The 23,494-nt window shown below is 46.9% G+C and overlaps 1 protein-coding gene across 1 annotated transcript in view; it reads right to left on the bottom strand.

The window, feature by feature from the left end:
• Positions 1 to 1,585: 1,585 nt before the first annotated feature.
• LOC139051861 (synaptopodin-2-like) overlaps positions 1,586 to 23,494 on the bottom strand; it is a 121,395-nt gene continuing 99,486 nt past the window's right edge. Inside the window, exons 6-11 of the mRNA XM_070528892.1 lie at positions 19,938 to 20,085; positions 18,567 to 18,749; positions 13,908 to 14,011; positions 12,446 to 12,781; positions 9,668 to 9,935; positions 1,586 to 4,567 (exon numbers count right to left, since the gene is read on the bottom strand). Coding sequence (XP_070384993.1) covers positions 4,293 to 4,567; positions 9,668 to 9,935; positions 12,446 to 12,781; positions 13,908 to 14,011; positions 18,567 to 18,749; positions 19,938 to 20,085 — 1,314 coding nt within the window. The 3' untranslated portion in view covers positions 1,586 to 4,292. The remainder of the gene's footprint in view (positions 4,568 to 9,667; positions 9,936 to 12,445; positions 12,782 to 13,907; positions 14,012 to 18,566; positions 18,750 to 19,937; positions 20,086 to 23,494) is intronic.

Genomic DNA, 23,494 nt, shown 5'->3' with positions numbered 1-23,494 from the left:
TAAAATCAAAGTAATGATATAGAAGTTATGTGTAGCCAGCATTTGTTGCATGCTTGTTGAACTCCAGCAAATATCTCTTAGACAGTTGTTCTTTCCTGTTCTTCATGTTTATGTTTTGACTATCCACCTGAAATGCTGCTCTGGTTAAGAACCACACATGAAATATTCCCAACGCGCTGGACCGAGCTCGGTCGGCCGGCACAACAACAAATGGCTCGAGAATCTATTTCTTAAAGACAGCGTTTACATGTAAACGTTGCCTTTGAGAAATAGATTCTTGAGCCGTTTTCATAAATTTTGCCAACGAAAACTACCGATAAAGCTATATGAAAGGGCGCCAGAAGTGTACTAGCATAGAGAACTAGAACAAGCCAACAGAAACACTGTTGGAGGCACTCGCGCGCCGCCCGGATTGTAGTAGACGACAGACGCGAATATTGGCCTTGACGTCACACAGATGGATGGATGGATGGATGGATGTTATGAACGTCCCCTTTGGAACGGGGTGGTGGGTTGCGCCACCAAGCTCTTGCTATTATACTGCCTAATGTCTTACATAGGTTAAAAAAAGAAGGAAAAAAAAACCACGATGAACTCCCACAACCAAATTTTCTGACCCCCTATTGTGAACTTTGCTTTTGTACTTCTCCGTTTTTTGTCGTTTCCCTACTTTTCTTCCACCTATCTTCCAATCGCCTCTTGCTAATCTCTATTGCGGACATACGAGTGGCACTCAGAGCGTCCCTATAGGTCGCGCTTGGGGCTAATGTAGTCGCAATGGTAGCTTCCCTGAAAAACAGCGGGTAAAGAGCAGTGCGTACAGTTCCTGCAAAGTGTATATAGCGAATACTGCAGGCGTGAGAATTCTTTGTTGCAGCAAGCTTGCAAAGGTATCTTAAATGCCGTTGAATGGGGGTGGGGGGCGCTTAGGAGGAGGGGTGTTGCTTATTGCAGGCGGACCTAGCCTTGCAAAAGTTGCCGGCAGTTACTACGCATAAGCGCCACCTATCAAACGCGATGCCGTCTGAAACATTTCAAAGTCCAGCTAGCAACACGTAGTATCAAAAACTTGACACGAAGCCCAATATATTGCGCATTGTTGCGCGTTTTCTAAACTATGACGACCCACATGTTAACAGACGGACTGAAGTGAAAGTCGGTGCCACACTCAAATGCAAGTGATATTTTGTTCCCGCTAGGACATTGGATGTTTAGGAGAGAGGTGCTCCGTTTCCTCAAAAAGTTCGTCCGTAATACAGGGTTGGAAAGTGAATGGTGAACCGTGTGAGGGTGTGTAGGGAGATCGTTTCGATTCATTGCGATTGCACAAGGCGCTCATTCTCTGTTCTGCGATTTCTTTTGCGTATCTATGGTAAATGGATGTGAGAAATTAGAAAAGGAATTAACTGTATACAGAGACAAGAAACGCATGCGTTTTCCTAACTTCTGCGTATTTTGACTGCAGTAACTATAGTTACGGTTGGTATTGCTTCTATGCGTGACTATTCCGATGACCTGAAAATCACCGCGCAACTACGAAAAGAAATAACTAAAAATAAATAAAAGAAATGCAGGGATCCGGGAAGAGAGGGAGCAGAAATGTTTTATTCCGCCGTTTGTCGAGAAACAAACATCGACAAAGAAGAACATCGCACGCACGCAAACTGGAATCTAGGCTGCTTTTTCTCATCTACTGGGGTTCAAAAAAATGTTTTACGGTTACGCTATAAAGGCCGTGAGCTTGTTATTCGTTCTCAGCAGTACCGTTGTACGCTGTCATTCTCGCGCCGTCCACGTGAGCTGTTCGCTATTACAGCGCACTGTGCGTGGCCAATAACGCCCCAGCGCAGATGCAGTTTCAGCAAATGAGCTAGGCGAGAAGGGCCATTTGTGCCGGCGCAGGCCATATCGTCGTGGTGCTTCGCTTGCATCTTGTCATTTCGCTAGTGAGTATTTACAGCGGAAAGTGGTTGCTCCCCCTAGAACCGCTAAATGTGCAGTCCACGCACGCGATACAAAATAGTAGAAACACTATCTTTCTCGCGTGCTTTTCGTACTTTCGATCGGCGTCGTTGCAAACTCATTTTAATCAGCGAAACAGCTGAGCTGTGAAATGATGAAGGTAATGCGGCAAAACAGATAACAGCGGGTTAAATTTGATGCCTCTACCTTCCACCGTTTTTGTCGCCATTGGAAAATTCTCACGGCTGAAGGAAAGGCGGTCACTCGCTATTGTAAGGCTTTGTTGTCAAGATCCCAGTGCACATGGCACATATATTGTTTCAATGGTCAATTGATAAACGAAATATTTTTTTCTATACATCGGTATAGAAAAAAATATTATGCAGCGGTGAGGCCCTTGCTTACCTTATAGCTGCCAGTTAAGTTACTTTGACACTGCCTTGTTTCTGTAGTGTGCACGGTTGCGCATAAGGCACACACGCCTGTTATCTTGGCTAACGAGGCACAGGCGCTCATTAAATTTGATGAGCAAGTCATGCGTCCTTGCAATGTCGAACGCGGTTGAGGTTCAGACGTGTGTTATGTAGCGTGTGTGATAGCGGGAAATTGTAGTACCTACCGCCTTTCGGCTGCAGTGTGCCATCGCTTGCGTTCCAGGTGTGTCACGCACAGTGGGAAATGCGCTGTACTCTTTGCAAGCTCGGAAGGAACGTTTCTCGAAGCCCTTCTATGTGCGCCATGCTGCGAGTGCGTTACTGTACCCAGGAATTATTCGCAAGGAAAGCCTACTTGCCGGGCGCTCGCGCAAGATTCGCGCTCGGCGGCTTAGAAAAGCACGCAAACACTTCGTCATTAAATACATGAATGTGTTTTTGATGTATAAAATGTGTCGCCCTGTCGAATTCAGTCGGGTCATGGGTCGTGTGGCGTCGCAGTGTTAAGGTTGACGAATTTATGATGAGCTGTGCTTTTATCGATGCTTCTCGCTTCGTTTGACGTAATTCCGTACTATTCCTTGCACGAGCGTTCACAAGTGCTGTATCATATTAGCAACTAGTTTCTTTTGTACGACCACAACTATTAAATTACAGCTTGCTTGGAGGGTATGCAAAATGAGCATTGAGAGTCCTGAACGCGAAGGGATTACTACGCAGTGGGGACTTTTTTACGGCGTGAATAGCTTTTAGCGTCATCTGTCCCCCTTCAAATGTCTCTACAGTCAATGCTACTGTTCCGAAGCTGCGCCTCAATGTCGGAACAACTTCTTTACGCCAATTTAATGATACACCACGTGGCAGCGTTACCACAGGGGTGTGTTTCATGCGTCCGGTCTCCTCTCTCTTCTCTTCATTAAAACATACTCCTCATTCAAGAGTGGTACGTTTCATTCGCGATTTTTTTTTCGTGGTGACCAATGTGCTACGTCGCTGCACTTTTTGTTTTTATTCGCATGAGCCTCTGCAAAAGTTACCAGTATAGTCCATTTCCACCTGCAGCGCATTCCGTTTGTTTTTAGGTGTATGGCGCGACCTTCTTTTAAGTCGTCTTTTGGGGCTTTTATCTTCTTGTGTCTTCTCTGCACTCACACACACGCACACACACTGCATTATCACTCATGAAAGCATTTCTGCCTCTTAAATATTAGGGCAAAAGGTGGGAAGCAGGCAAATCTGCAACAATGATTTCATTTGAAGTCAACGTGTCTTTTGCCGATGCAACAAGAACTGATAAGCCGAGCCACGAAGGAAGGCTGCACGATATAGATAACATCTCTTACAGATCGTGAAGAGTCCGGATAATATGAAGGCTTCTGCACATATCGCATTGCGGAGGTCGAATCTTTAAGTGATGTGCAGAAAAATACAAGGCGCACATGGACAACAGGAAGCGGGAAGGTGCAAAAGTTTCTTCAACGATGCAATTAACATTTCGATTACTGTGCTCCTGAAATAAGCTTTAGCGCCTGCACACACGCTGATAGGTATATTTGTGTGCGATGATGTGGAAGCAAGGCCTAAAAAGAGCACGTTTTGGTTGTGCAAGTCCGCGTGCAGAGTTCTTATTATAGGAAGGTCTCTTGTAGCCCGAAGCTGCGTCACAAGACGTAAGCAAAATACGTACCGTGACAGACAACCCGCAGCTTCGGGTGCACCGCGCCGTACGACACTTGAGCCGCCGAAAGAGAAGGTAATTTAAAAGGTATTCGCGGCTCTTCGCGCTCACTTATGGTTCCTAGGGCAAGGGCAAGGGCACGCGTGGGAGGTGTTCCTGCTGAGCCGGCAAATGACAACCTGACTTCGACACTGGCCTCTCCGGCTACGACCTCGGGATTAGCGGGCGTAGAAGGTAGGGGCCTTCACGGGCCGAAACGCGGCTTGGCTGGAGCAGCGCGGCGACCACGATCTCGGCAAGCTGTTGAAGTTCTGGAACTGGGACAGATTAACGCTGCTTGCAGCCGGCAACCCGAATGCGGGAAGCGGGCTCAGGGCGATGGGCTGGACGGCTCCACCAGTCTGCAACGGCGGGCACGGACTCACGCTCGAGGACGGGGCAGCGCTGCCGCCGGCGCTGGGCCAGGAGCCGCCGCTGGGCTCGGGAGCGGGCTCTGCATACGAAACACGGCACTTCAGACACGTGCGAGGAGAGCTGCCGTGCCGGGCACGGTACATGCCGAGCACGGTTCTCTACTGCGGCGTCCTATATACGACAGCTGGCGAACTATGCACCGTAGCAGTGAAAGTATTAGAACCTACCGAGGCTAACAACCAAGATCGCAAATATTCGAGAAATAAGGTGCGTGCGTGCAGGTAGAATATTAATTTGTCTTCGACCTTGCACATCATCAATACAAACAAAGAGGGTATCGACGCAGTAACGGCGACGAAGAAATGTGTTTAAGGTGAACACGGGTGCTGTTTATGTTTCGTGTTCTGAGTCTATAGGAATAACATAACATTTTCGATTTCAGCATTAGAAGATCTAGCGAATCATCACGGGGACTTTTCTGTTATTTCTGTTGGGAAAAGAGCACTGACCAAGTACGTTAGATACCCAGAGCAGAGAGAGAGAGAGAGAAGCTCTTTATTGGAAGGCAGCTTTTTTTGCTGGCGTGCATGCGACCGCTGACATGTTACTCTGCATAGGGAGGGGCAAAGGGATTAGTGGATTCCTGAGTAAAGTGGGGAAAATAAAAGTGGTATAAGTGAGTAAACCCGTTAGGACATTTACAGATGGCGAAAAATTTAGGCCTTTCTGTGTCATGAAGCGAACCTTGTTTAAAGCTTGTTGAGAAAGCCAATTTCTCGAGAATATCGGAACAATATACCCAAGATCTGCCGCTGTTCTGAAGGGCAAGGGTGAGGACGTATCATACCTCCTAATGTTAGCGGAGCGTGACAAATCATGTCCTTTTGGGGCTCAAAACAAAATCTCTCGTTGCGGCACGTGAGGCATTCAAGTAATATGTGTTTGGAGAGCTAGAGCACTTTCCCGTCAATCAAATCTACTCGGTTGCTACCACTACATTTCGACCCATATAAAGCGCGCTCCCATTAATCCGTCTAATTACGTGTTGCTGGAGACAAGGGCCCTCACATGGCTTTTCTGATGCCCAAACCAGGGGCTCTGTAGCGTAAAACTAGTCCTATCTGTTTTAGAGGGTAGCTCTTGGACGCCCTTTCCTCTGGCGAACGTCGGCGTTGACCGACGGCGTCGGCGTAACCGAGCGAACGAGCGCCGCGAAGAGTGAAAGCGAACGCGGAGCGCAGCGGGAGATGAAAGCAGCGGAACCATCAGGTGGAAAGCGGAGAAGGAGTGGAGGGGAGACGGCCTGCGCATATGCAGTGTTGTCAGCGGCTTAAACATCCGCAGACGCGGTGGCGATTTCATCTGCGCTTCCGAAGGGGGAGGCAGCATGCCGTGAAGTGGGGAGGGATACGCTCCTCCGCGCCGTCAATTACTGAGGTCAGTCCGCGGTACCAGCGTGTGCGACAGCGATCATTGCTTCTGCAAGGGTTGATGGCGAGCGGCAACGAGTAAGGCTCGATGTGACGCTCCCTTGGGTGCTGTCGCCACTGACAACTTCCCCACGACGGAGGGCCGCTGTCGTCGTTGGTGGAACGAAAGAGTTAAAAGGAAAGTGTAGTGCCGCGTAAGACGGGCTGTGCGGGGACGATGGCTACCATATGGCGCCAGAAGAGCGCGCTTCGTCTCTATGGAAGCAAAGCGCTGCATGAGCGAAGGTCTGTCAACGGCGGCTGCTGGGAATCGCCACAACGCGTCACCTACGCGTTGCCTCTCGCGAAGCAGACGTGCCACACTTCGCTCCATTTGGAACGTGCGGCACGAGACAGATTGTCCGCATTAAGGAGCATCGTAATTGTCGGTGATTTTTTTCTTATTCCAGTCTCCCGAGGTCAAATTTACGTAACCGCCGACGCAAGCATCGGGCGGTTACCTGCAGCGTTCTTTGAACCGATCAATCAAACTTTCTCCTCGTTTATAGGAGGTCACTTTTTTTTTTTGCTTTCAAAACGAATAGCATCGCCTATCTTAACAGTTTTTTCTTACCCATTTGACTGACAAGAGGTGAGGAGCATGCAGCAGTGGAGAGGGTTTCGGTGGGGCCGAGGTATCGCAGTGAAAACAGATAACCGGATGAGGAGGGTGGTGTCGGTGTTTGCGATTGACCCGCTTCCCCTGGCTTAGCTTGCGTTGGCTGGTCGAAAATCGCGGCGGCGTGCAACGGAAAGTTACAAATGCCGCTAGAACGGGTCCTCAGGGAAGAAGAGTTGGCAGAGCGATGTTGTAAACGTGCCGAAAGGGCTTGACAACGTTATACTGCCACGCAAAGAAGTTTAATATTGGCAAATAAATTCATGGCGTTACATGGCAGCTCCGAGTAGACAGTGTTCGAATGATCGGTAGGCAGACATCTATTCATTTGGGAACGGGGTAGCCTCTGGCTGTTCCAAAAAGTATATTGTTTAGCTTATTAATTCATCTTTAGTGCGTACATGTCACTTTTCGGTTTTGTGACGTCGCGTGACAGACAGGCAAAGTGGGCACAGCGTGAAAACATTTTGACCAATTGTGGACCGCTAATGGTGAGAAAGGTGTAGAATCGGAAGGAAATGTTTTTCTTTTGTTCGTTCTAATCATGCATAATCAGTGTGTAACATCATGTCACGTGTAGAGTTTTCACGGTTTTCGTGACGTTGCGTGACAGACAGGTGAAGGGAGGGGTTTGGGTACGGGCTAGGTTGGTATTCCATCGCAAACATCACTTACAGCGCGTAAATAGACAGAGGGACCAGAAGAACGACGAATACAAGCGCTGACTTACAAGTGATTTTTATTTCGAGTAACACGCTTATATTCCAACCAAGACACCAAGACACCCCCCCCCTCAGAAGCAAAAAAAAAAAAAAAAACGGCATGAGTATGCATTCAAAATTCAAAGGAACCATGACCACCTCCTTAATATTGCTACGGGATAGTATTTCCAATGACGAAGAGCCGAGCAGTAAGAAGACGACGACGACGATTAGAAGCTAGCGCGGGTTGTTGCCTCTTGGCCAAGCGCAGCGTATTTTCTTGTAAATATACTTGTACATAGCTTTTCGTCTGCGTCTTCCTACGTAACAATATGAACGAGCGCGCCTGTGCGACCTCAGAAAAGCAAGTTCTTTATTTGTTAATGCAATTGATGGCGTACTAACCGAGTCACCTTCAGCGATCGCTTCTGTTTCAATGATCAGTCTAGTGTTTTCATTAGGATGCCTAGCTAAGATACTGCTTTTTTTTCAGACGGCGGAGTACAGCCGCATTGTGCACAATGAACACTTAGAAACCCTTCCCGCCCTTTGCGCCCTTTGCGCACTTTATTGCTATATTCTTGCAATCTAACGTTTAGACACCTACCTGTCGGTCCTATACAAGGCCGACCGCATTTCAGGGGTATCTTGTACATACAACTGCACCTTTCGAACAATCTGTATGCTTTCTTCTGCGATTGATACTGCAAGACCTACGTTCTTTAGCAACAGGATTAGTTCTAACGCAAAGCTGTGCAAGTTTTCTAGGTGCAGAGAAAAAAACTGCTTTTTGTCTTATTAAGTTTGTGGGAGATCCCATGAACGTACGGGATAACAGCTGTTTTGTTTCTTCCATCATGTACCTGAGGCTCAATGCTGTGAGGATCATTGCTTGACCTACTACACAACTTCTCCGAGACTAAGATAAGAAGGTGGCTAATGCACTAATAGGTGCATAACGCACTAACAAAATCCTGCTATCATTTGATAGAACCTAGTTCGCAGATCGCTCGGTTGAGGGCGGCAGGATATCCTAGCAACCTTCTTGTCTCAGTCTCGAAGTTGCGTAGTAGGTTAAGCACTGATCCTCGCAGCATTGAGCCTCAGGTACATGATCGAAGAAACAAAACAGCTGTTATCCCGTACGTCCATGGCGCCTCTCACAAACTTAATAGGGCAAAGAGCAGGTATTGATGTTGTTTTCTCTGCAACTAGAAAACTTGCACAGGTTTGCGTTAGAACTAATCCTGCTGCTAAAGAACGTAGGTCTTGCAGTATCAATCACAGAAAAAAGTATACGGATTGTTTGAAAGGTGTAGTGTTCAAGATACCCCTGAAATGCGGTCGGACTTATATAAGACAGACAGGTACATGTCTAAATGTTAGATTGCAAGAACATATAGCAAAAAAAGTGTGCAAAGGGTGGGAAAGGTTCCTAGGTTTTCATTGTCCTCAATTGCGATTGTATTCCGCTGTTTGAAAAAACCAGTATCTTAGCTAGGCATCCTAGTGAAAACACTAGACTTATCATTGAAGCAGCAGCGATCGCTGAAGGTGAGTCGGTTGGCAAGCCGTCAATTGCATTAACAGATAAAGCACTCGCTTTTCTGAGGTCGCACAGACGCGCTCGTTCATCTTAAGGAAGCGGTCATGGTTCCTTTGAATTTTGAATGCATACTCATGCCGATTTAGTGCTTTGGTGGGAGGGGCGTGCTTTTGTCTTGGTGTATTCGTATATATGCGTGTTACTCAAAATAAAGATAAGTTGGAAGTCAGCGCTTGTCTTCGTTGTTTTTCTGGTCTCTCTGTCTATGTACGCGCTGTAAGTAGTGTTTGGAGTTGTGGTGGCCCAAAACTTTTTTGGCGAATCCGTGGAGGGCTGATTGCAGAAATCGAATAGAAACAGTTTGGAATAGTTTTACGTTATAGCTCTCAAGGGGTCGTATCTTCAGTCGATCACTTTTCGGGGATACCTTTACATTCGAGAGACCTCGCATGACAGCATCGGACGCATCAGTATCCAAGAGTGACCGCATTCTTGGCAAGCGCGCTGTCTTAGCACAGTGCCGTAGAACACTGTCGCCCGTGGGCGCCGGCGTGTCCTGTGCTAGTCACGTGTAGTCTGGCGAAAGCGGAAACATCCCCGAAAGAGTGGTTGACCGAGAATATGGCGCCAGGTTTGGGCATAAGAAAACCGATGTGACGGCCGTTGCCTCCAGCAACACACAATCACGAGGAGGTGCCTGTCTGATAGAACAATCAACAAGAAGGGCTTCCTACGGAGCGATCTTCGTAGGCGTCAGTGACAGGATAGCGTGCAAAAGTCCTGACAACTATCAGGATTCAGCGAGGTTGAACGTGAGTGGCTATAGGTAATGCATCGCACTTACGCGTGGCGGTGCCCCGCCATCCCCGAGGAGCCCTGGCCAAGCACGGGTCCTTGGGATTGTAAGGGGCGGCGGACGGCCGCGGCTCGTAGGCGGCTGGCTCATAGGCGCCAGCCAGCCCGTTCTGGTAGGCAGCCGGTTCGGGGACCCCCTTGGCTTCAGCGGCACGGATCACACTTTCAACGACCTCTTCGGGACGCACCATGGCGAAAGCTTTCTCGCAGCTGCCAATGGGAGACTCCAGCGCCGCCTCCCAGGGACTTTTGACCAGCTGCGGACAAGCGGGAAGCACAGATTCGTCCCATTTCTGTTTCTTGTGACTGTCTTTTTTTTACTTTGTTTTGTTTAATAGGTCATGGTAACTCCTTCCGAGCTTTTGCACCATCTATAGTGTAGCGGCAGAATTTCTCCATAACTAATGCGCTGTAGTAATTTAAAGCCTGATCGTTTCAAACGTGCCATTCGCCGTGATAGCCGAACAAAACTTCGTCAAGTATTTCCTTACGGAGATATCGCAGTTGACCAATGGAAGAATGCACAGTATTTGTCAAATGTTGCGGAGCCACACACTGAATGACAAGGTCTTCTATTATTTTTATTATTATTATTGTTACTATTATGCGAAAAAGAGCAGCTATCGCCATTATAGGGGGGACTACATTGCTTTCGTTTATTTTCATTAAGAAAGACAAGATGTGTCATCGGGCTGTTTTGCAGGGCTGCTGTAGCACGATTGGTGTTTTGAAGATACGGAGAGGGAGAAACATTGTCCATCCCGGACTTAATCTTTGGGGATTTCGATCGGCAAGTGTTCAAGATGGGAGGTATTCTGTAAGAGTCCAACTAGTGGACATGTCCATTTCGTCTGCTGTTGAAGGTCTGACTGGCTGGACTGCGCTGCGCTTCCTCGGCAGCGAGGCGCCACAGCCAATCAGCAGTTCAGCAGCAGATGAAATGGACATGTACACTAGTTGCCCAGGTGCCCCAGTACGCGGTCCCATGACAGGTGGTCCGCTTGAGCGTGCAGTGGCTTAGAAAGTTTTGCAATGCTGTAATTCAAAAAAAAATGAGTAAGCGACATCGCAAATGATATAAAGCTAACAATATAGAGCACATTAGAGTTCAGAGGCATAGAACGCTTCGAACAGACGCATCACCGAGATCAACACAAAAGAGGACCTGGTATTGCTCATCGCATGAAATCTGCGTACAACAATATACACGTCGTACAAATAATGCGAAAACAACAAATCGAAATGAATTCAAATGCAGTGTATGTATCGCAAATTCTCGCAAATTTATTAGGTACGAAATATACAGAACGTCTAAGTAAAAAAATTAAAAAGCAGGTGCACAGCAGGTGAATGCACTAACTCTAGAGGAAACAGCAAAAAAAAAAAAGACTATATTTTGACCAGCTTCGTGAACCACTGAGAATATTTGTTTGCGATGAGAATTAAAAGATAGTGAGCTATATATGAAAATACTGATTTCAACGCAAGAACTTCATTGCTGGAGCTGTAGAACATATTTAGAAACACCCAATCTATACTTCTTTTGCTGAGACAGCTGCTGTGGCTTATATGTTTCCGGGCCCTCGAGGAAGCGCGCGATATCTAAATGAAGCCCCGGAAGCACCACGTAACGACGCGCTTTTGCGCAGCGACGTTAGTGTCATCTAACTTGAACACTGTGTTACACGCAGAGTGAACGCATGAAAAAGGTGATTTCGAGGCGACGACTCAAAACCTTTGTCTCGTATCAATCGATATTCGTTGGCACAGTTCTTTCGCACTTTCACAACACGCGGTCTAAAGCGAAAATGATAATGCAGCCTCACGAGCTATTGCTATATCATGCGGTCACATCACTTCAGCAGGCAAGTTACTGTGGCAAAAGCGGAGGCCAGAGCAGTGGCCTCGAATCCATCGCCTTCGATTAAGACTAGGTGTATACCTACCCGCTGTGGTTGCTTAGTGGCTATGGTGTTAGGCTGCTAAGCACGAGGTCGCGGGATGGAGTCCCGGCCACGGTGGCCGCATTCCGATGGGGGTGAAGTGCGAGAACGCCGTGTATTTCGATTTAGGTGCACGTTAAAGAACCCTAGGTGGTCCACATTATTACGGTCCCTTACTACGGCGTGCCTTATAATCATATCGCGGTTTCGGCACGTAAAACCCCGTGATTTCGTAATTTATTTATTAGGTGTAGGTGCAGCAGCGATCCATTCTTGGATAACTCGTTAGAAGCATGTTTGAGCGCCATAACGCGGAAGCGCACAAGCGTCTAGAGACGCTGTACTTTTTGAGATCTCGCGCGATTTCTGTGGAACTCGACACGGGGAAGAAAGAAAACTACTGTCTTCGTCGAAATAGATCGTTAGTGTTTCTGAATACGCTCTTGAATATCTTATGCGTCGAATTTTATATTTAGGGTCGACAGCTAAAAATTCAACTCGATAACCTTTGTTAAGTAGTGAATTATAGCTCAATGCAAAAAAATAAAAATAAAAAATAAAATAAAAGTGTGTTGCTGAAGAGGACAGTGAACAATGTGCTGGTTATGTTCATGTAGCGCGTTCCGGCATTTTTCGAGGTTTGGCACAAGTTAGCCAAAACACAATTTATGCTGAATTCGGTGAGGAGTGGAGCGCACGTTTTCGCACTCATCTTGTTGACCACGGTGCTAATACCTGGTCCAACGATACAGTGCCATTGCACCAGTTGGTGCCTTGGTTCGTCGTGGTGACGTCAAGGAGGTGACGGCCGCCTTCGCACTCACCCTGAGCCGGGGGTTGACCAGCGACTCCTTGAAACGATCTACGGGTGTCTTGATGGGCGTGCGGATGGGAGCCACCGGCTGGTGCGGCTCCGGCCAGCGGTCTCCCAGCTGGGCTTTGATTCGCTCCACGTCTACCACCCAGTCTTCGGACTTCTTCTTGCGCTTGGCGAACATGGCGGCTCCCTTACCGCACGGCGAATTCAAGTCTTTCACCAGATCGAGGCACACCTCCGGACTGATGGCGTTGTGCTCGACGATGCTGATGCCTGTCGAGCGCAGCGTGTTGGCGTCTTGTAGGTGCCTTGGGTCTAGGATAAGTTTCAGTTTCGGGGGACCCTGCGTGTAGGAAGTTTAGCAAAAGTTGTAGTTCAGGACTACATAATCCTCTCATGGGGATGCGATGGAAAGCCGCCGCTCTAGCATAGTTGAGAAACCGGCACGTGGACACTCTAGACAGACGAAACAAAGGGGTATAGTTGCCTTAGTAGCGAATCGCATTCAATATTACTATATGAACCTCTTCAAGTGACGTATATGATTTATTTGCGAGACTTTATCCTGTCTTCCTCACGAAGGAGTGAGCTGAGATTAAGAGTAGTGTTGCCCAGTTTTCGCCTGCGCCGGCCGCGACATTGGTATCGTTGGTTTACGACCCTAAAATGACGCTGTCAAAAAGCGCGAGCACAGAGTACGGCAAGAAAGCTACCTATAGAGATGTAGAGGCTCCTAGTACACGTTCATGAAAGCGCTGTTTTCATTGGTAGCAGTTTATGGAGTCACTGGGCAAGTGAAATTTCAGAGAAGACGGGTTTACTTTTATTTGCTTCTCGCGTAAACTTTTAGGTTGAATTTCTTTCCCTTTACGCGCACACTCGGGGCCGTACAAAGAATAATTCGAAACATAATGATTTACAGTTGAAATAACGTCGCAGGGCCCTAACCGCATTAGGGGCCATCTAAGCAGCGCTGCAAGGCTTCACTCGAACGTAACTTAGGTGCGTGACGCGGCATTGACACTTGTATGATTTTGTATGCAGACGCCTCGGTTCTAACTACAGCTGTGCTTTTAATAATAGCCTGCTATATCTAAGTGGGACATAAATCGCGCAAGGAGAGCTGTCTTGTTTTCAGGACATCACGTTCACGAATCGTATCGGCACAGGCATGACAACGTAACACGTGTTCGTATTCAACTGAAAGAAAACCACGAGAATACCGACAGATTAAACGCGCCTCGTTAGCGTGTCGCCCATCTACACAATATGCTATGTGGACCTTCTTCTTAAAAAAAAAAAAACACTTCTCAGGGTCCTTCAACCTGCATACATACAGCAGGAGTCATAGACGAAAAAGCAACGACAAGAATGGCATCGAAACAAAATGCTGATGACAGACAAAGTGCTCTCCTGTGCTTTGTCGTCTTTTGCGCTGCTGAGTGCCGCTTCGTATTCTTTGAACCAACCTTGCTTATCTTGTACGGCACAGTCGCTGGATCTGGTGTTGCAAGTTCCTCCCTGGACGTTTCTGTGCCAGACAGAGTCGCCTCAGAATCTGAGTAGTCGGGAGCTGGCGGAAAGAGGCAGCAAGAACAAGTACAATCACACACTTGCTCAGGCATGGACGTTATATATCTGAAGTATAGGTTAGTTCTTGTTCGCCATTTACTCGAAGGTTGTAAGCTAACAAAGTCATAAAAAAAGGCAGAAGGTTACCTTCTCGTTCAAACAACAAATGCGACGACTGACGCGGTTCTGTGGCTCGCTAAGCTCGAACCCTCTGTGGTCGGTACTCGAGCTGTGAGACCTGAAGTCCCCACACGTGAAAGCGAAGCGCAGAGTATATCAACATCCACGTTGTAGCATCTATAAGAATCTAAATGATAGAAACATCTTCTGGTGTTACGTCCAACTTTTCTTTTTCGCAAGTGCATGTCCAATATACCTTCTGCATATGGTTTCTCAAATCTAGTAGTGTTCGTGTTATTTTTGCTTCTTTTTCGTATTACGGCAGTACGCGCATACGCGAACTCACTGAAGATAGTTCCAAAACAATAGGCACCAGAAGGGTTGAAATCCGGGCCAGTTTGTACATTGTTGAAGGAAAAAACCAGTCAAAAAACGCAAGGGACAAGATGAAAGGTTCACACTACAACGACCACGAGACCAGTCGTTGTGGTGTGAACCTCTCATCTTGTCCTTTGTGTTTTTTGCCCGATTTTTTTCTTTCATCAATAGGCACCATTCATACCGAAAAAATGATTTCAGTTGAATACTTAATTAACTCAGTGAGTTTGACGAGTAGCATCAGCATGTGGTTTCTGCCCGGTACTCATCGGCAAACGTGTACTTACGAGAGAGAGAGGCTAGTCGATGCAAACTGGATGCTTACTTCGCGGAAGGGCTAGCGTGTTGCTCTAGACACAAACGATGACAAGTTAAATCATACACACGGGGAATACCACAGGAACACAGCGTGCACAAAACCCACCACAACACACAAAAATAGTTGCGAAAATGCATGAATTGAGTGTTACTGAGTGTCAGTTACCGCAAAACTTTTGGTAATATCGCTAACCTACGACCGCCAAGCTATATCGCTAGTATCATCAATAACAAACGGCAGTAAACTGTGGTACTACTATCGATACTTTCCTTTCTGAACTCCAGTAATGCTACCTATAGTGCCTTCGATGCTACAAATCTATTGATACTATCGATAGTTAATTTACCTATAATTTTGCATCATAATAGTACATTGGCCACTATGCAGCTTACGTGCTGCCTGTTAGAGCTATGTAGAAAAACATAGGGTTTCGGAACAAACCCCGCGTGAACGCCGAGTAGGTCGAAAGCGACGTTGTACCAGAAACGCACGCACGCACGCACGCACGCACGCACGCACGCACGCAAGAATTTGTGGGGCTCATGTTATATCAGCGGTGCTGACAGGGGCGATAGTGCAACCGAGGGGATGAAATAAGCCAGCTAAAGGACTGAGATCAGGTTTTTCGAGTAACGAAATCTCGGGCAGTGGTGAAGCCTTTTCTTTCACTCCCACATACTATAAGAGTTTACATTACGCGTTGGCTAACTCTTTATTTGCATGTCCTTTCGCCATCAATCGAGGCTTGGTAACGTAATCTATTATGCCGACTATAACAGAGAGGCGTTATTCTCCAAAACCAAGGACGCTATACAGTTATGTGGTTTATTTCGCACTGCAATCGGTGCCTATATACTGTGATCAACAACACCACCACCACCAACAACGACGACGACGACGACGACGACGACGAACAACAACAACAACAACAACAACAACAACAACAACAACAACAACAACAACAACAACAACAACAACAACAACAACAACAACAACAACAACAACAACAACAACAACAACAAAAGCGGGTTGGGTTGATTAAACACCTCCCTAGGCTCCCTAGGCTCACCTACCTTCCATTTTTCTACATTAAAGAAAAAGGCAAACCTTCCCGGGCAATAATGACAATAAAAACTGCGACAACACTATCAAAAAAATGGTGAGGTCGTTGTAAAAATGCACAAGCCTTCGTTATTAGCCCTGGGAGTGGTAGATAATGATATGTCAGGAGAATTAAGAACAGCCCGCCTTCACCAGGCGTAAAATGAAGACGCTGAAGTCAGTGAGCGTGCTGGACTATCCTTTCTTCATTTCCTCACCGCGGTCATACCTACAGGGTATTTCACTTAACTTGAGCCAAACTTTAAAAAATGTGCAAATGCTACGTAGCTGGACAGAACCAATGTAATGTTGTTTGCCGTCGCTTGGAGATACTCAGAATTTTTTTTTGCATTCTACCTAATTAAGGACGAATAAGAAAGTCCTTGCCTCTATTTTTTGTGTGCTAAATTACAGCTGTAAGTGCGAAGTCAACACATCGATTCCCAGCGGTGGACCTTTCTTGGACCAGCCCGGCCATATCTCCGCGGCACGGCGCTGCTGTCAGTTGTTGAAAATGGCGGTTATGCTTCACACGTCCACGTCGTACGAGCGACGAAGTGTGATTCGTTTTTTATGGAGCGAACGCCCATCGAAATTCACAGGGAAATGCAGCCTACGTATCGGGGAAGGTGTCTCGCTTTGAGAAGCGTGAGGTGGTGGTGTTTGGATTCACGTGCAACGATGAAGCCAAGACAGCAATACGATGGTGGTTCCACAGTCAGCCGCATGAATTCTGCCACAGGGGCCTTTCAAATTTAGTGCTGCGATGGGACAAATGGTCTGAACCGGTGTGGGGACTATGTGGAAAGATAGCCCAAGGTACGTGCAATCGTACGTATATCTGTAATTACCTGCATGTGCCTTATTTTGGCTAATAAAGAATAGGGGCAAGGACGTTCTGGTTCGCCCTCGTAAATAATTAGTCTTAATTGATTAATCAACTTCTTTATTATTATAATTAGATGAAAACTGTCAATGAGAAAATTGCAGAACAGCGTGAAGAACTCCCGATACAGCTTTCTGCTGCTCAATACGTGCTACATAAAGCTGTTTTTCCGAGCGTGAAAGCAGCCCGCGAATACACGCAAAGTGCCTCGAGCGGTGAAGTCGCGCGGCGATTTCGCGTGTATTCGCGGGCTTCATTTTCCGACAGCAGTTTGTTAAGTACGTTATCAAGAGCATAGAGGAAATCCGAAACGTTAGAACCAAGAACAAACCTTTTAGTGCTGCATGCCTCGAAGGGCTTGTTAGTTTCCACCCATACCGTTTCGCAGCAATCAACGTGAAAGTTCAAATCATTCCGGCGAGTGTAACTGATGCGGGGAGAAAGAAAGATGGCAGCCCCACCACGCCTACTGTTTTAACGGTGGCGGTATTCAGGACTGTAAGAATGGAACCCATACATGTTGCTATCATCGCTAGAAAGCCACGTTTCGGAAACACAAATGAAAGAGAAATCGTGATTAAGCGAAGATAAAAAATTATTAATCCCCTCGTGATTCTTTCGTAGACTGGGTGCGTTAAAATGAATCAGTGAAGGATTATTGTGACAAAGTAAAGAACGAAGTTCACAAGAATACGTAAGGGGCATTGCGATGAAAAAGCGACCCGGCACGTGTAATCAGCATAATAGGCGCTCTTACGCGAATATGCGCAGATCCGACTCGGCTGAAATTCGGAACACCCTGCTCTCACTAGCTTTCCGCGCTTTGATCTGGCTGTTTTCAGACCAGAGGTACTGCCATTTTTTAGCCTTCTTCAAGGCAGGTGCTTTGGCGAACAGCATTTTGTTACTGATTGTCAGGTGGTCGTTCACGTAAACAGCCGTGTCGTTTTTGTCAGAAAACCCAAGGTGGCTCACATGGAGCCGGGCCTTGCGGGCCCTGTTTACAAATTCAGACTACGGCCGGCCCACTACGAATAGGGAGCGAGTGTGATTGCTAAATTAGACCGGGGACTTCCATTAGCTGTATCATTAGTTGTGACACTATTGACAAAATGACGCTATTGCATTTGTCAACGCCATTTCTGTCTCCTAGTGGCCCATACACCTTCAGCAATTCGCACAAGGCGTTTTACATAACCCACTGCGGCTGCGTCCCAGATTCATCTTGCCCGATTTTTTCGTCATATTACCGTAATAAGTTGACTATTGAAAGAGAAACTGAAGGTCAAAGGTCAATATTTTGAATTTCGCAATGAAACACCAACGCCGGCACGTCAGTGCAACGTCACTGATTTCATAAATATTTTTTCTGTTCGTTTCCTTTTTTGTTTCTGTTGTGGTTGGGTTTTTGACCCCGTGACGCCATGACGCCACAGCGCACTCCTGCGTGATAGTCAATGCAGCGTCTGCAGCTGCCGTTCGCTTTTGCGTCTCCTTCCAACGCTCTGCTCGCGGTTTTCTTAGTATTCCACAAGGACAATCTACTAACGCAGCTGAAGTCAATTGTCTCCTTAGAGTCCCTTTAAGTGAAGAAAAATGGGGATAAGACTCTTTAGAGCGGCCTTTCGAAAACTTCAAGTACGCTGCTCATCAAGGAAGTAAAATAGAAAAAAAAAGGACAAAGCAAGATTAAAATTGCAATACTGCACACATTAACGCAGGTGACTAGCGCATTGTGATCGGGAAACAAACCTTCATGGACCCACTTGTGGGATCGTTTGACTCTCTTGAAGAACATGTTGGCGCCCCGAGATTTCCGGTTGGTGTCCGCCGAGAGAGAGTCTGCGATTTTGCGAGCTAGTTCTACTTGTTCTTCTACAGTGGGGTAAATGCAGTTAGGCTCCTCGTAGAAGCTCGATGAAGAGAACGTTTTTTCTGCAAGGAGAAGAAGGGCTTTTTGACATCGAGTACAGCAGTGCGCAAAACAGGTCGCATTAGTCTTGCAGCAGCGTGATGTCTTACGCGACGTCTTTGTTTTTATTTCACATTAGGAACAAACCACCCTTCCTTCACTTCTCCCACTTTCTCCCATCTCCACCCGAAAGCGAGCAAAGAAAAAGAAAACACGGCACTTTAGGCTTGGGGAAGTTACGTTTCTGAAAATGGTGCGCGTTTATTACAGAGTGCCCCCATTAACGCAATTTTACCTTTAGCTGCTGAGAGAGGGCTGCGACTGTAATACGAAGTGGTGCAGAACCGACAGAACTACACTGTTTTTGTTGTTCTTGTTGGATTTCTACAAGTTTTGTTAATTTACTACACTGAAATTTGTTTTGTTGTAAGTTTTGTTGTGCATGAATACAACAATGTAAGTACATTGCGTGCCCGTCGACGGACATTTTTGAGCAGAGGTGAAGCTTCTGATGCTCTCGTATTGTGGAAAGCTTCCCTTTTTACTTCAATGTTTTGCGCACTATATTCATCTTATGCAGTTGTGCATGCCTATAACAGATATGATTGACGTCCAAAAGGCGCGTTTCTTTCACAAGTTGTGCGTATATGCCAGGAGAAAAACATTTACACAGGGCTCTGTGAAAGAGGCCGAAGTGCTTCTCCCACCAGCGATGCTTATTCATAAAGCTTATTTAGTAATTAGGCCGAACACCTTGCAGCAGATTAGATCGGGCTGACTGCGGTAAGGAGCCGCAGCAGTAACTTTTACTAATGGGTTTTCCCGCGCCATCTGATACTGTGTTACAATATATATTATGTGCGTTGCTGCACATAGCTTTGTTATTTCACAAATACGCGCAGTAGAAAAGTTTTGCGCCGCCCTGTGACCGTACTCGCCTTTTCCCTCATTAAAGCGTGGGAAGCATCACTATCGCTTTCAGTTATACAACATTGTCTGACGTTTTGCAGCAACAAGAAAAAAAGAAGTAGAAATAAACGAAAGACGTGGTGCGTATATAGTACTTATTTTCATTCAAGTCCCGGCGCCCTGATTTTGAATGCAGTGTTTCGTCATCCGCGCTGTCAGAGGTACGCTTCTACCCGTAGCGCACAAAGTTATAAAAAAGAAAAAAAAAGAGACTGGAGTCACTGAGGGGTGGCCGGCCTTACTCCTGTGGAGGCTGAGCGGGTGCACGTCCATCGCGGAGTTCTGCGTAGGCGGCTCGTAGAACTTGGGCAGCAGCAGCAGCCCCGTGGGGCTCAGCAGCGGACTGTCCTGCGAACTTCCGGCGTGCTGCGCCGGGTGCCCACTGGCCTCCTGCACATGCGCGGGGAAAGGAGAAATCGCGCGTCGGTCCAACTCGCGGAGAAGGAACGCGAGCGCTGCCTACAGGCACGAGCACACTTTCTGGGCAGCGACGCGAGATATTGCCTGCGATTGAAAATGTTCGCCCCTCTAAGCGCTCGGCAATGATCAAGCTGCGCAGGAACGCAAGCCGCAAACGACGCGATCCGAGTGTGTCTCTCGGAGTCGTGAGGAACACAACTCGCGAATGCTAGGAGCTTCCTGGGACATTGCGTGCCACAAAAAGATACAGTTGCCTACACTGCCCAGGTGGATGAGTAAGCGCGACGATGCCACAATGAATTTAATGCCTTACTACACCTAACAAGCTCTACTTTGGGAAACTGTGCCTCATTTCATTCTTTTGACGGTTTTTATGCTTATTTGTGATGAGAAACTCGACTCATCTTATGACTGAAAAATGGCGCGAGCAGTTCACATTAATAAATGCATCAACTTGGGGCTGTATTCCTTAACGACTCTTCATTTTTCGTTCTTTTAGCCCTCACATCAAGCTACGCCTCCGTCAGTGACATTACAGGCCGCTTGGCGTGATGGGTGAAAAGAAATGAGTTAATCGGAGAAAAATATTACAAAATACACCCCCTGAAGTGCATGGAACCCCACTGAGTATAGAAACTAAATATTTGATGAAGGTTTGTAGAAGTTGGTTGAGAAAATTAGGAGAGCACATTATTAGACGGAGAGTTCCTAAGGTGTATATTTATTTCGTATTTAGCTCATCCGATAGAATTAACGTGTTTTATGTTGTCTTTGTTCATGTTTTCATTTGGGTGGCGTGATTAATTATATGAAATGGTTATGAACTCATCCTGTTTTGCTCTTGTAATTCTCATCGCTATTTTTCTTTATTTTCCTTGATTTTTTTTTTGGGGGGGGACTTCAGCTACACACATGGAACAAAAACAAGACTGTTGGTGTAGTTCTGTCACCGTATGGGACATGAAAAGTACGCGCGACTTTGTTCCTGTATCAACACAAGGGATTACAAACATGTTGGAAATGAAATGGATGAAAACAAACGGTTGATGAAGAACTGTGGTTCATGTGCAGGAGAACACGTTTAAAGAATATTTAAAGAAAATACAAGTACGTTCAAAGCAAGGCTAGTAAATAAATAAAGGACGAACCGTAGCAACTGTAATATTAATCAAAATTGGCATGACCAGAAACCATACCTTCGTTATTTTTAGTAGTTGCATGTTGTAAGGGAAAAGAAAAAATGCTGAAATGCGGCAGTCACCAACAGCCACCAGGGTTAAGGTCGCGGAAGCGACAGGACGAAATATGCACTTTAACCTTCCACAAGGTGGTTTAACTCCAAACGAATTTTGTTTCAATTAGTCCGCTTCTGTTTTGCGCAGCCAGTGAAAGTCACGCGATTTGAAAATAGAGCGCAACGGTTTTCGGTGGTTCTAGAGGACGGCGTACTCGAAGCCAGGTGGCTATGCCGCAGCCGCTTCAAGCTGTCGACGTCTTGTTTTGATGACAACAAATTTTGTCAACTTCCGGAGGCGAGCCAAGCGAGAGCACGGAGTGGGTGCGTGCGCAACAGGTGCATGCGCCGACATAAAGCGAGAGAGAGAGAGAGAAATGTCGTAACACAGAAATCTAAGCAGTGGTGTTGGATGGGCGGTCGGGGAGGGAGCCGAAGGCGTCTCACCTCACGTGTACGGCCGGGCTCGCCTGCGCGGATGGACCGGCTCTTTTGCCTCCCCTTCCTTCGCGGCGCGTTTCGCTGTTCCCGGCCACTCTACAGATCACCTTCGCTTTCATCACGGTTCATCGAGGCCCGCGCGCCGAGGGTAAAGCATTCGCGGCCGGGCCGTCCGCGCGGTCGTCCTGCGTGCTTCTTGCTCGCGTTATCGGAGGCCTTCAAGGGCTCAAGGTGGATTGAAGGAAAGCGCGAAAGGGAGGAGGCAGACGACTGTGCTGCCTCCCCCCAGAAAAGAGGAACGCAGCCAGCGGTGCACAAGGAGGAAGGGAGAGCTGTGGCTGCGATCCAGAAGTTGTTCGAGAGCAGTCGGCAGTGTAGCGGGCCTCTCAGAGGGCGGCGCTGCGAGCGCTCGACCCACGCCGCGCTCCGGAAAAAGGAGCGCGGAAGGAGGGGAAAGACAACGGTAAATTTGGCCCGAAATAAACGGGTCGCCTCTGGAGTGCCGCAGCACGGGACCATCGCGACTGTGCCGTCGAGTCGCTGACAGGAAGCTTGGAGGCGCCTCTCGGTGTTTAATGGAGGCGCCCGGTGTTGAATCTCAAGACATACCGCGACAGCTTATGCGTCTCTTTACTTGCTGAAAAAAGAAAGGAAAAGAAAGAAAGAAAAAAGAAAGAGAAGGGAAAGAAGAAAAAAATAAACGAAAAAAAACCTTCGCTATTTGCTGCGCCGCGCATATTCATTTCCTTCCTAGGTTTATTTAAATTTTTGAGCTCACCCGGCGATTATAAATTTAAACTGCTTTGCTCAAATGGTTTATTTTGGATAGAAACACTTATATAAACATAATTTTGCCTCGCAGGCGCAACTGTGTTATGTATTGTCACTCAATTGACATAATTTCGAACCTAGGGTTGGCCGAAAGCACGGCCAGAGGTTCTTTCAAGTCCCACTTTAAATAACTTCGAAATTTGCAAAATGACAGGTATAACAAACAGGGGGTGTTATGCTGTTGTGCTCATAACTTTCTGGTCTTGAATTCTAGTGAGTAAAAGAAGTAGCAATGCAATTAGCACCCTCTACCATCTTGTCCGATGATGTGCGCCCGCAGAAATTATATGAAAGCGGTATCTTCAACAAATTATCGGTTTGTTCGATTATATATAGAGAGAGACAACATAAAGGAGAAAAACAAGGATGTTAACTAGAATAGAAGATCCAGTTTCCTGCCTTACACTGGGGGGTTAAGCAGCTTTAAAAAATGAGAACAGACATAGGCACACGATCACAGCCGCTCACGAGCGCAGCGCAGCAGGGTCACAGTTAAGTAGTTGGCGCCGATGACAGAACATTACCGGAACAAAGCATCTTGGAATGCCTACTTCATAAACACCTCACAAGCACCTCATAATCACCAGGTCAAAATTCGCTAGCTCGCTTTGATGACCAGACCATTTCCAGAATAAACTATTCTGGATTGCCGACCTGTCGCATCATAAGGCGACGAAGGCATTATCAGCATCCTTAAGGACAACACACCTGCACGATCGGCCTCAGCATCAATTCGTTAACATTAGCAGTCCGCATACGATGATTAGCGCTCCAAACCAGGAGGCATGGGCCCTACCGCTACCAGTAAAGCAAATTGCCGTGATATGCTCGCAATATTGGACAGGAATGGGAGGGGAAATATAACCAATATTA

This window comes from Dermacentor albipictus, chromosome 1, assembly GCF_038994185.2.
Source record: "Dermacentor albipictus isolate Rhodes 1998 colony chromosome 1, USDA_Dalb.pri_finalv2, whole genome shotgun sequence".
Taxonomy (NCBI): domain Eukaryota; kingdom Metazoa; phylum Arthropoda; class Arachnida; order Ixodida; family Ixodidae; genus Dermacentor; species Dermacentor albipictus.
This window is presented reverse-complemented; position numbering and strand designations above follow the sequence as displayed.